This window comes from Anastrepha ludens, chromosome 5 (genome assembly GCF_028408465.1).
Source record: "Anastrepha ludens isolate Willacy chromosome 5, idAnaLude1.1, whole genome shotgun sequence".
NCBI lineage: Eukaryota > Metazoa > Arthropoda > Insecta > Diptera > Tephritidae > Anastrepha > Anastrepha ludens.
The window spans coordinates 74,964,085-74,978,089 of NC_071501.1; the positions used below are offsets into that span (position 1 = coordinate 74,964,085).

Sequence of the window (14,005 nt, forward strand, 5' to 3'; positions counted from 1 at the left end):
AGGTGAAACAATTGGATTCCAGATAATTGAGGCAAATTCCAACTTTGATCAAACTAACTTTGACCCTTGCGTAAAGTAAACTCCGTAATGTAAACTCGAATATATACATATACATACTTATACAGGGTGCGCCATCTTTTATGCCGGTATGTAAACGCTGAATAACTTTGTCATTTACCAACCGATCGACGTCAACATACATGTTTTTGATATGTCAATTCAGTACAATTTCAACCATGGATCGCTTTACAACCGAAACAACCGAAATCGACGCTATAAAACACGAAATGCTTGACAAGGTGATGACCAACGCAGAAAAAAGATCGCAGTTTGTGATTGCTAATAAAGGTATCCACTTGATTGATATTGTATTCAAAAAATAGTTTTAATAAATTGTAAATAACCAAACCAAATAAAAATACCTCACTTATACAAATCATTTGGTTTTTTTTTCAAAGTTATTCAATGTTTTCATACCGACATAAAAGATGGCGCACCCTGTATATAAAGCTGGCTAAATTTCAAGGGCCGATATTGATTTTTAATAAAATACAATCTTTTTTAGGAAATTATTGTAATTTCTCTTTATTATGATAATATTGGTATGGCTCAATTACGTATGGAATAAAATATCGGCCAAATGGCCGCCGCGACCTCGGCGGCACACCTCCATCCGATGGTCCAAATTTTCGATGACGCTGAGGCATAATTGAGGTTCTATGCCGTTAATGTGCCGAATTATCTCATCATTTAGTTCTTGAATTGTTGCTGGTTTATCGACGTACACCTTTTTTTCAAATAACCCCAAAGAAAGAAGTCCAACGGTGTCGTTGACATTTAGGTGTGGTTCACATTCAGCATCGGTCTTTAAATTTATTTATAAAAAAAGCTACCTTCTTTTGTTATGTAGCCAAGCTCTTTCTCCTATTTTTGATATGGCACCTTGTTGTTTTCAGAGCCATTGTCTTCGGGCCGGCCGCCATTCGAAAAAACTTCTTCTATCAATTGCTGTTTCGTACTTGGGGTTTCGAACCAGTGCACTTCTACATGGTAGTCACGCACCAAACCATTTGGCTACGGCGGCCGCTAATCGAATAGACCTTAGAAATAATATAATTGAATAGAGCCTCTAATGGCATTCCTAAAAATAATAAATAAAAGGGGTCCAACAATACAACCCTGAGACACACGCGTGGTTGCCAAGCAGAGGATAGATTTAATATTTTCAATTTATAATTCAATAAATATTTTTCACTTTTGGGTCATAAAGTTGTGTTCAGCGCACAAAAATATTGTAGATAACACAACATAATACCACTATAAAAATATGATCAATTAACTTTTATTTTTCCAAAACGACTCACCTCAATGTGCATACTAGTACGAGTAAAACCTTCACAAGAACTCAGTGCGCGTATCTAATGCTCCATAGGGATTTGAATATATGAAAAGGTGTGCATACTGGCAGGATATTAAAAAATTATTTACTCCACTCGGAACTCCCCATCATATGGCTTAGGTTATCCTTAAAACTAAACCAAATTAACAAAAATGCTTTAACAAATTCCTAACCTAACTATCATGCGCTTTTATGCCACATCAAGGACAAAACGTGGAAATTTATTAGAAATAAGTTATTTATCTAAATACTACGCTCGTACACATTAAAGCGCTTGATAAATAAATTCACTGACAATAGCAATAAGTTTTATATGCAAATTAGAAAAAACTGTTAGCCAAATAAATATTAGATATCTGCATTGTACATATGTACGCATGTATACATGAGTACTTCTGTGCAAGAATCCGCCACATGTAATTTGAGCTTTGCAATAAAGGTGAAACTCTCCATAATTTCTGTGTCGTTTTATCAACAGCACAAAAGTTTCTTTTTTCTAACAAATAAAATGAGTTAGAATGAAAGTAGCAGCAAATACATACGTCGTGAAGCATGAAGCAAAATACAAGAAATGCCAAACGTACCACGCGATTTTTGCGGTGACGTTTGTGGCATGTCTTTTAGTCATTCGTTGTTAAGTTTTGTTGTCACTTTCCAGCGCTCAAATCCTAAAATTAATGGCGCAAATAAAGGATTGTGAAATGCTTGAGAAAGCAGCTGGCGGCAAATGTGTAGGAATTAAACAAAGGATTAAAAGGTTTACTTTGTGGGATGAATCAGTTAAAGAGGCAAAATTCTTGAGATTGAAAAAATATATAAATGGACAAAATTGATGAGCTGGCATTAATCTTATAAGACGCGACCGAAGGCGTTATGCTACAACCTCAAACTCACTGATTGGGTTAGGACCTTTCGTTTACTAATCGATCGGCTTGAGAGAATAAGTGTAAAAGCAGCAATACATGGACTCGTCATTATTATTACTAGGCTACTGCGCAATACAATGGCAGTATGGTTCGAAATATTTTCCTAACTAAATTTTAATGAGTATCCGCTATTAGGCAAAATAATTTTCGATTGATTTAGACTTTTTTATCTCTTTCCGTATAGTCTAAACACTGTGCTTCGTTAACTTGAATGCTTTGGCATATATCGGACCCTAGTGTTGCCTCTCTGCTTTGAAATTTATACTCATCACACCTAAAATCATTATTCATAAATTCACTATACCGAGTGGCGACCGACCAATGCATTAAAAATTAAATTTAATATAAGACGTAATATTTCAATACTGCAAGGTGGTGCAAAATTAATCACCCCATCGGAAGATTTATACTTTTTACTAATGACGTTGAACGTCAATCACATTTGACACTTGTGGAACAGACAACTGCAGTATACAAATAGATAAGCAAACGAGCGTGTAAAGGTCACTCAAAATCATGGTTTTTTTGTTTAAAAAATTTGGAAAAGTTATTCTAAAACAAAATGCCATTATTAATTTATTTTCATTTAGTTATGTATGGCATTTCTCTTATTTCAATTTTGATATTGTATATTGTAGTTCTTCTCAGAGGTCGTAGTAGGACTTGAATTTTATCGTCCTTCATATGATTTACAGTGTTGATAGAGAACAAATGAGCTGCACTTTGTATTCGAACTACTGAACTTTAACTATAACAAGGAATATTAGCGCTCATTAATCGCCAAAAAATTGTGGTTAAAGACCTCGTGGCTTAATAAGCACCTCATTTCATTCACATTATACAGTTTTTATCACTGATTTCTTTTGAGTATTTTTGTTTTTTTTTTGTCTATTATGGAAGCTCAACTTTTTTCCATCCAATGGGAAGTGAAATCAATGCCATTATATCTTGAATACAACATTATGCAAATGGCCTCAATAGCATCCATTGTAGGAACGTATCCGATGAACCCAATTTTCGAGCACTTGCTGCACTAAACCTAAATTTGGTCGTATGTAATGAATAATACGTAAAATATTGGTTTTTAAAGCATGAAGAGGCTTATTCCCATAAGCCCATGACTTCAAATAATCCCATAAGAAGCAGTCCAATGGTGTCAAACCACAACTTCTCACAAAGGTCTCCATTCTCTATCACAATTTCTTGAAATAATCGTATCGCCAAGCTTTTAATAAAAACCAAATATTATCGTTGCAAGTTTGTCCTAATTTTATTCATAAAAAGTTGGTTATCATCAATCTTTACCCAATTCTACAGCCGTAGACGTCCTCCTAGTTTTGGGGAACAACTTGAAATCGACGAAATCCGGTAAACAGCATCACTTGCCTGAATGGCAACAGACTACTAGACTACTTACATTGGGTATTTATCTTATTGACACTCGAACATTCTGCCAAAAAAAACGTTCGCTTGAAGTTTTCAACAATTCGTCGAGTAACTAGTGGTGATAGTCTACGAAAAGTTGCAACTGGGGAACGATTATTTGATAATAAAACTTAATAATTTCTAAACGTAATGATGCATTGGAAAACAAATGGCAAATTGGGACACAACAAATCTGGCCGAACCCCATGGAGAAATCACATCTGAGACTTTCAGTGTGCGTTCTCCTGCTATCTTTTTGCATCAAATACTCTCAGCGTAAAGTGTACACCAATATAAGGATAAGTTTTGACTATTTATGTAATTAATTTGTCATTTCCATTATTCTTTTTATGAAAATATGTTTCATACTACAACAAAAACTATATAAAGCAAAGTTTCGAACTTTGTAAAAAATTTGTGAAGATTCGAAAAATTTTCATCAAAATATCAAACATTTTACTCACAATTTTTAAAAAAATTTTGGGTACGCAGTTTTATAGGTGCAAGTTCGAACTTTGTAAAAAATTTGGCAATTTTTCCCATTTTCACAATTTCAAACACTTTACTCACAATTTAAAAAAAAAATCGGGCTTGCAGTTTTATAGGTCATTGAGTTCTGGTATAGTAAAGTAAAAGTTTGAAGTGTTTTAAAAATTGTGACAATTTTTTCTGCTGACAGTTTTGGATGTTTTCTCCCATATAAAAAAGTATGGAATAGGGATTAAATGGTCCTAGATTCCTCGAGACGTTGAAAATATATAATGTATTTATAGGTATGTCATAATTCAACTAAGCAATTTGTGAATTTTGTGTTAAGCAACAGAGCTTCCATTTTTTTATGAAAAAATTTCTTTTCTTTAGAGTTCAACAAATTGACTGCATTTTGTATATAGAAAATATGCCAGTTACCATTACAATTACTTTGCTAACATTTTCTACCATAAAGCACTAACACATCAGTATTTCGATATGATTCACTACTGGTGCACATATCAAACTCTTCTTATTTCATATTTAGCGCTTATCACCATATCTTGCAAAAACTATTTCTCCCACGAAATTTGCAGCCTCAAATGCTTTTTATGAAAATAAAATAAACGGCGACTAAATGAAAATCCGGATGAAATAAAGTGGTGAATCAACAAGTTCTACAATCAACAACAACAAGTCAACAAATAAACCAGAGATATTGAGAACAGCTTATTTGAGATCTGGAAATAGCACAAATATTCATTGTTCAGCAGGCTTTGCACAATAGATCCTCTTTAGTCGCAGTGCGCAGAAGCCTAAAAATAAAAAAGTAATAATAATATTCGTAGTTATTAATGATTTTTACAAATCATCCTGTATTTGACTACGTAAGTAATTTCTGTTGATAGAAAAATGCAGCCTAGTCACTTTCAAACATAAAGCCCTATAGGTATATTACAGAAAGCTGAAAAGTTTGAGAACTCCTAGTTAGCATAAGTAAATGTATGTGAGTACATTTTTGCCTCAGTATAAATACCCAACCCCATATAAGTTTATGAAAACATGCCAAATGTGCCGTTTTGCTTTACGATAAAACTAGTGGAAAAATCGAAAGTAACTTGCAAAAATCACTATTTGCAAAAGAATATTACCTGGGTGTTGTGCGGCGTATGAGATAGTAAATTCATTGAACAATGTCTTTATGAAAAAAGGCTCTTAGTTTTTGCATCACGATTATACGCACCTTATAGTTCTCGATGAATCTCTACTCCACGACCCACTGAAGGCAATTTCGTATATTTATAGGAAGCAGCGCTCTTGTTGTTTTTATTTGATAAACCGTAAGGATGGCGGTGGTCATATATGTATGCCAGAACAAAGTGTTTTCAATTACCAACTCATTTGCGAGACATTTATTTAATTTCGCTTCATTCTGATTTTATTTTAATAATAAGCCACAGTACAAAGTACCTTACAGACAAAGTACCTTACAAATTTGGCAACATTTATCTTTTTAAAGCCCTCGCCTCATTTGAAATTGTGTTTTTTGGGTGTTTCTTTAAAAGCGTGTAAAACGAAACCGTAAAACGGTTTTTATTTTTGTTTTCATTATTTTATTTCTCTTAATCAGTTGTTAAAAAACAAATTTTTTTTTTTGGCCATACGAGGTTCTTTCAAAAAGTTGTAAGCCTTCCAAAAATGGTATTCCAAAAACAGGTATGTCGCTGGCGACACGGGTTCTGGGACTCACAGGTGTCTGAAATCAAAAATACAAAACGGTTCTTGTTCAGTATGAATGTTCTTATCGTTTGAACTACAATCTTAAAAAAAAATTTACAAAATGGCGGACGTCATTTAAATTTTTTTTTTCATTAAAATCGGTTCGGTAGAACCGGCTATTTCTTTGTCCATTGTCCATTGAAGACCATTTCTTCAAGGCTGACAACTTTTTTAACAAACCTTGTATGGCCATAAAAAAGTTCATATTTTTGAACAATGGATTGAAAAATGAAATACTCAAAACCCAAATAAAAAATATTTTTTCGTTTCCGTTTTATATGCTTTTGAAGAAACACCCAAAAAACACCATTTAAAATGAGAGGAGGATCTTAAGTCTATGATTATAATCATAGGAACTCTACATACTAAATACAAATATCTACATAAAAGTAATCCTTATAAGCTAGAATAAAATAAAGCTATTATGAATAGTGGCACGCAATTCTTGCAGGGAAAAGAAATATTGGCTTAGCAAAATCTAGCCGAGTAGTCTGTTGATACTAATTTACTCAGTAAGAGCACTCGTAATAGGGGCTATAGCTTGATTTACTTGTTTTGACTCTAAATGCATAATAAAATCGCAAGTTTTTGTGAGGAACATAGAATCCTGTCTGTTCAAGAACTTCGGGATAATCAACAGAACCATTAAAAAACTAGAAGGACTAAAGAAAGTTAGTTTTTGAAAAACTGCAGCAGATGTTCTGGCATTTTTTTTTTTAATTTAAAAAAAGAATTAAAAAAAAAAAATGATGTACATGTAATATTCATTCAAGGATATATTGTGTCAAGCAAATATCATATTATACCACCATTAGCCAAATTAGTTCACAACTAAGCTTCTGTAGCGCCCAAATCTAAACCAACTTGCTTGGTCAGTATGAAATAAAAGTTAATTCAATTGCTCATGAACTCGGTAGGCGGCATCGGCAGCAGATTTTTAGGGTCCATATCCATGCTGTGGTATTAACAGGATATAAGCTAAATTCAGGGTAAACAGTTGGGAAAATGCTCAAAGAATTACCCTTTGAGAAGTCACACAAAAGCTTTGTCAAGCCAAAACGCTTATATGACCCACAATAGAGAAGTGCATTGTGCAAATGTATTTATTTTTCTAATTAAAGCGTTTGCAACTCAAAAAGTACTTTTCGAATTGACTCAAAAGCGTTTGAATGATTTTGAAAGAAAGGTTAGTTTTGTTAACTTTTCTGTAGTTCTTTTGGCATTAAAGGTGGTTACACTAGGCCAACAACAACATTTGGAACATTAGAATGTCGCGTTAAAGTAGAAAACAAAGAAGTGATTTATTTGTGAAAGAAAATAAAAAACAAAATTATTTATTTTGTTGTGTTGAAATCATTTTAAATGTTCATAATAACTTTTTAAGTTTAATTCATAAAAAAATATCAATATTCAAATTAAAAATTTTAATGTAAGTAGAACGTTTCGTAATTCAGTTTTGTGCTGGCATCAAAGTATAGACGACGAAAGAAAAAAAAGCAGCAGTATTTTTGCTACCACCGTCATTAAATTCGCCTTGCCTAGAAATCAGATTCCAAAGAAACCAAAATAACCAAATAAGTGAAACTCATTCTTCGCGTTCAGTGACCGCAACTTACTCAACAAAACATTTTTTCTGCAAAGTATTTTTGTGCGCTAAATACCGATTTATATCAAAAATGTATCATTAAGCGACATTTTTGAATTAAAGTGGTTTGAAACCTTAAAAATTGCATTTTTGGCAATTTTTTAAAATTTGTACTCTAATGGGCTATAACCTTTATTACCATCCGAAATTGAAGTGTGCTATTTGTTATCTAAACTAACTTAACTCCAAGCTCCGTTTTGTTTGACTGTTACTAGTATTCATGCACTTTCTTCCCGCTTGGCCGGTTTACTCGACGTCCACCGCGTATACGCAACCAAACGATTGCTGCAGTAGCGTTGAGAGATTTTGGTTTTTCGAAATTCAACTACGTAATACGATCTATTTGCAAATTTTTGATTACTATATACCATATTTCTTTTTCTGCAAGTTGTAGCTTGTTATGATTTAAAAAAAATAACAAAAAACGCTTTTTTGAGAAATCTCCAATTAACTTCTTTGTTTTTTACTTCTCGACTTTCCCAAGCAAAAGCTTTTCAATGCGCATTTGTATTTGGCACTACAAATTTTATGAAGAACTGAAGGAGTTTGAATAAAAATCTTCAAGGATAAAAAAATTTAAAGGCATTTTTGAGATATTTTATCACAGAATGACTATTTTTTAGCAGTGTGTGCTCTATCCTCTTTCATTTGATAGCCATACCATAGGTTATTCTATACCATAAGTTATTCTAGATTTATTTAACATTTTTTAGTTTAAACTTTAAGGTCCTTAAAAACATTCAAACATTCGTCTCAAAACTATAAACGCAAATTTATTTTATGTGATTTCCTCGAGTCTGAAAAAATTTAATCAATTTTGCATTACGGTGTTATGTCTCAAGAATATTGTGTACAAATTCCATGTTGATCAAAACGAAATTGTCGAATCTATGAGTATTTGCACGTCCCTTATGTTAGGTTAGCCAGATTTCTTGTCTAAGGCAAGACACTCGGCGGCCCTTATGCCCATTGAGATACCTGCATTTGATTTCCATCCCCTACCTAAGTCGCTTAAACCACTTAGATCTATTTAAAAAAGTAACTAGTTCCTCTGGTGAGGCATTTCACAAATTTCCCAGGTCTTCAAAGAAATATTAATCAAGATATTTGCATGGCTTCCTTGACGTATAGGTGCAGCGACCCGTTATAACACCTGTAAGAACGCTGGTATTTGATTTGTTAAATGCAAGCAGACATTTTGTCCTTTTATTATTCAGTTTTGGCCAAAGCGCTTTGTAGACCCTGGAGTTAGTAGTCAGAGATCACCTACTATTGGTTTCCGTGATTACGCTCAAGTAAATCGCAGCGAAGAAGTCATTTAGAGGAAGGTTAACGTCCTGTGTCACTCGCTAAAGGTCAAGGTCAAAGCTTTTTTCACACTCATCCGCTCTTTCATTTTCATCCACTTCAGAGTGGCCGGGGACCCAACAAAATGTGGTGTTGTATTGTTGGATAAGTAAGAGCGCCCATTCTTTAACACATCTTAATTGATGATCAAATTGAGGCGCGCTGAGCGTCCTTTACTCCAAGCCGGGTTTCGGGCCGCACTTTTCTTAAACTAGTTATTTTTGAAATCCCTGAACGTCATAACTCAAGATATGTAAATTATATGAAGAAGTACTCTGCTACTTCTGCCCCACGGTATTCTTGGGAGATTTTTTGTCCTTTTTATAAATTTTATTTTTGCAATAACAAAGTAGCCACATTTTTTTAACAATAATCGTTTTTTCCGTTGATTCCAATTGCTACGAATAATTAGAAAGTCGAAAAATAATCTTCCCAAGGATACTTTGAGAAACATTGCCTTTAACACATGAATATTCTTTATTTTTTTCGCTTGATTCTATTGTGAGTTATCATGCACACCGCAAAACAATTTTTTTCGAGAGGCCTCCAAAGATTCAGAGACCCTCTCTTAATTTTCAATATCATGCATTGTGAATTTATAAATATATTGTTGAAATGTTGCGTTGTTATATGAAAATTGAGTGAATAGCTGTATCGCCAAAAAAAACTTAAATGCACGCCTTTTTCGCAGACTTCAACCTGCTTCCAAAGTTCCAGCTTAATCGCAAACACAAAGCAGTGCTGCCTTATTTATAATCAATGAATATGGAACAAAATTTTGTCTAGACGCCCAAATACGTACTCGTACTTGCTTCAGTGCTGGTAGCCAAGTATGGGCGTTGCTTTTTATTGATTTACATATTTTTTATAAATTTCGTAGGCGTGCTTACACCTTTCTCACCTAAAATCGTTCAAAGTTTTCGACATTAAATTTTGCTTCCGGGTTATTTTTGCACACACGCACATACCCAACTGCACATATATATACTTGGTATACCTAATATGCGAATTCATGGAAAGTTCCCATTACTGGCTCACATCACACGTAAGAATCAAAATTCGCAAAAGTGAAAAAGAAAATAGATTTTTACATACATACACACATACACATAAATAAAATTCGTCAACAGGCCTCCAAGCAACGCGCGTAACACGAAACTAGAGTTTTTACAAATATTATTAGAGTAACGGCAGGTGCCTTCAAGACATGTTATATTTTCTTTTACCTGGCCTTACTCTGTTGCCTCTGAACATGACAAGCCAATAAACAAGTCTGGGAAGTTCTCACGCAAACAGTTGTATTGAGCGCCTTGCCGCGAATTGCTGTAGGCAAAATTATGGAAAAGCCCACCGATTTGGCCAATATTAAGGAAAGTAGCGAGTAAATGTCAATAAATTTATGTTTCTAATTATTAATGAAAACAAAAAAGTTTACTAAAATTTATAAATTTACTAATTTTTTTTCTCAAATTTCGCTTCAGCTTCAATTTACCGCGCATAAGTGCCACACTAGAGCGTTTAATAGGCACAAATGTGGTGCGTCTGACCGATCACAAGTTCATGGCCGAACTGCGCAAACGGTTGGTGGAGGAGCATCGTAATCAGCTGGAACGTCGCATAAAGGCAAGAGCGGTGAGTTGTGGGAAACAATTAAATTTGAAGAAGTGAAAAACGCGAAGAAAATTAAAAATTTAGCAAAAACAGAAAAAACTCTAGCAGAAAATTAAGTACAAAATATTTTTTAGATAGCCCACATTTGTTCACGCAGTTTTTTGCTTTTTTTTTTTGCTTTACTTCTGGCAATTAAAACGCGCGGGTAAGGACAAAGTTTGCTTCCTGCGACTCGCAATTATTTACATTAAATTACTACGACTTTCATTAAATTGGCGGCAAATATTTTTCAAGCCATTTGGCAGACAACTGTTGTCATATTGTTAGCATGGTAATAGTGGTGTTGGAAAAATGCACAAAAGTTATTTGAGCCGGCAAAGTTTGCGCTTTCACCTTCCCACTGATTTTTTTGTGATGATGTTCTGACATGAAAGTGGCTGAAGCAAAAGTAAAAGTAGTGAAAACTAAATTAAAGTATTACTTCCCTTAAAGTTCTTCTTTTCTAAAAGGTGGAGAGTTAATTTAACAATAGCCACATTAGGAGGGTCTAGTTGTAGGTTTTGTAACCATAGATTTAATAAAAAATGAAATAAAAAATTAAAAAAATTATGAAATTTAATACGCGAAAGAGGAGCAGTGTCTAAGGGTGACTTGGCACGAAAAACTCTACTGGAAGTCACACAAGGAAGGTTACACAAGAGTTTTATGCTTGTTAGAGAGTTCTTAATACAACTTTGACCATATAATCTAGACTAACGAATCAGCAAGGATCGTAATTGTCATGCTTTCTTTTGAAAAGAGTCAACAAATAATTGTTATTTTTTCACCGATAGGTTTTCAGTCAGCAATAAAAGTTAAAAGGACGATGCGTAAAATCGGCCCAAAAGGGGACTGTAACACCAGAATAGGTTTTAACAACTTCTTTGTTAAGAAATCATGATTTCTTATGAAAATGTAAGCTGTAATTTTTGATCGTAAAATATAAGCAAAATTTTACCTGTCATTTGACCAGAGAAATAAAGGGCACATTTTAACTTTTATATTTGTCTGAATATATAATATAAGGGATTGAAAAATTCAGCTTTAGAAGTAGCACTACGTGTAAGCACAGAGAAAACGAAATATAGGGTGGGCCATGTAAAATTTGCTTATTGAATCGGCTATAAAAAAAGCTAATCAATATTTTTTTAAAACTTTTTTTTTTTATTTTGAAGATTGAACATTGTCATTTATGAATGAAAAATAATATCGTTCAAATGACTGCCACGACTGGCTTTACAAAAGGCCATTCGATCAATCTAATTTTTAAGCACATTTTCGATTGTTTGGGCTCCAATTTCATGAATGGGAACTTCGATTTCGTGTTTTAAAGCATCAATCGTCTCTGGATGGTTCGCATAGCATTTATCCTTAACGGCTCCCCACAAAAAATAGTCCAACGGGCTTAAATCACTTTGGCAGTGTGACAAGTTGCACCGTCCTGTTGAAACCAAATGTCGTCCATGTCATCCTCTTCAATTTTTGGAAACAAAAACTCGTTGAGCATGTCACGGTAATGTTCGCCATTTACTGTAACCGCGGAAGAAGAAGAAAACTCATCACTTTGGAAATAGGTTTTCAATATTTCAAAATTTTGTTCAAGCGTATAGCCTCCAATTTCGTAAATGTCAAGCCTTTAAGTAAATTATGAACACATTTGACATGTCACTTGTGTTACTATTCTCAAAAAAATAGGTGGTTCAAAAAGCAAACGCTCTATGGCCCACCCTGTATATGCATTTCGCAAAGAAAACACATATTGAAATCGGTGGTGAATGCATACGGAGGTTCGACAAATTTAAATACTTAGGTCGCTTCACGAGCAATAATTCAGAGACTTCTCTGCCAATAAATGACCGAGTAGCGCATAAAATTAATCAAGTCTCGATTGCCATCAATAGCTTAAAAGATGGCAGTGCATAAAGGGCTTGTTAAACCCATACTGACTTTCGATGTAGGGGCAGGGTATTAAAATAACAGACATCGACAAAATATTAAGGTTTGAAAGAAAATATATATACGTAAATATAATTGACGCTTACACCCTTTTTGGGTGTTTAGCCGAAAGAAAGAAAGATACTGCAAATAATATATGGTCCCTTTCGACGGGATGATGGAACATATCAGATAAGATACAATCAAAGGTTCGACGCATTAATACATAATATAAACGCAAACCACTTTATGAAATGTCGGCGAACCAGGGCACATGAACAGAATTCCCAAATCGAGAGCGGCCAGTATAGTGTTCCATAAAAAACCTATTCAACGCAGAGGCCGAGAGAGACCAAATAAACGCTGGGCTAATGAGGTCACAGAAAATCTGCCGAAAATGGGGATCACAAACTGGAAAGGCGCAGTAGAGGATCGTTCGGAGTGGAGAACCGTAGTTGTGGAAGCAATGATATGCACAAGACTCTAGTGTAATGATGATGATGATTTAACGGGAAAAGTAAAATTTTAATTTTTAAAAGGTGGCGCAAAATAAGTCACGCTATCGGATGATTTTTAATTTTTGCAATTAATTGCGTCGTGCATCAATCGTGTTTGACACTGGAGAACTAGACAACTGCAGGACAAGCAATGGAGCGCGCAAAACAAAATTATTTGCTTTTTTATTTAGTAAAAAAGTTATTCGAAAACAAAATTGAATAATTAATGTTATAGAAAAACATAAAAAAGAGCATGAATCAAAAACTACAGCCCCGTTTTTTTAACTTCTTACACCAGTGGAAAGCCTATCTACGACCCGGCTTGTGTGTAACATTTGTTTTTATCAAGTTGTTGCAACAATTAGCAATTTTTTTTTACATAGACACAAGTATTACAATACTAAGAAAAATTGATTTAAAATATTTTTTTTTTGTTGTTAGCGTTGCCACCTGTATTTCCTTTTAAAAATAAAAATGTATCTCAAATTGTTTTGTGCATTAAGTATGAATGGTGTTTAAGCAAGCAAAAAATATATAAAAAATATACAATATTTTTACCTGATGCCGCCGCCCGATTTTTATTCGAAAAATAGAAACTTATGATGCATTTAATTTTAATTCTATACTATACTACATATATTTATTACTAAATAATATATATCATATTTGAAAAACTTTGGAAAAATATTTGTAGCTGGTGCTGCCACCTAATTTTTTTTTTTTAAGAAATATATTACGTAATTGTACATATTATTTCTAAAACTTATATAGTTATATCAATGTAAAAGCACTCATTGATTGAGGTTAAGTTAGGTTGTACTGGCTAGCCGAAGCCACGCAGAGATCATTTTGGTCAGATCAGAGTCCTATTGTAGCGAAAATACGCATCACTGAAAATGCGCATACTGTTCGAATTCACGAAAATACCTGA

The 14,005-nt window shown here is 33.8% G+C and overlaps 1 protein-coding gene across 1 annotated transcript in view; it reads left to right on the top strand.

The window, feature by feature from the left end:
- The window catches only part of LOC128863871 (trichohyalin), a 79,933-nt gene that overhangs the window by 45,145 nt on the left and 20,783 nt on the right, over positions 1-14,005 (top strand). Inside the window, exon 3 of the mRNA XM_054103250.1 lies at positions 10,474-10,624. Within this exon, the coding sequence (XP_053959225.1) occupies positions 10,474-10,624 (151 nt within the window). The remainder of the gene's footprint in view (positions 1-10,473; positions 10,625-14,005) is intronic.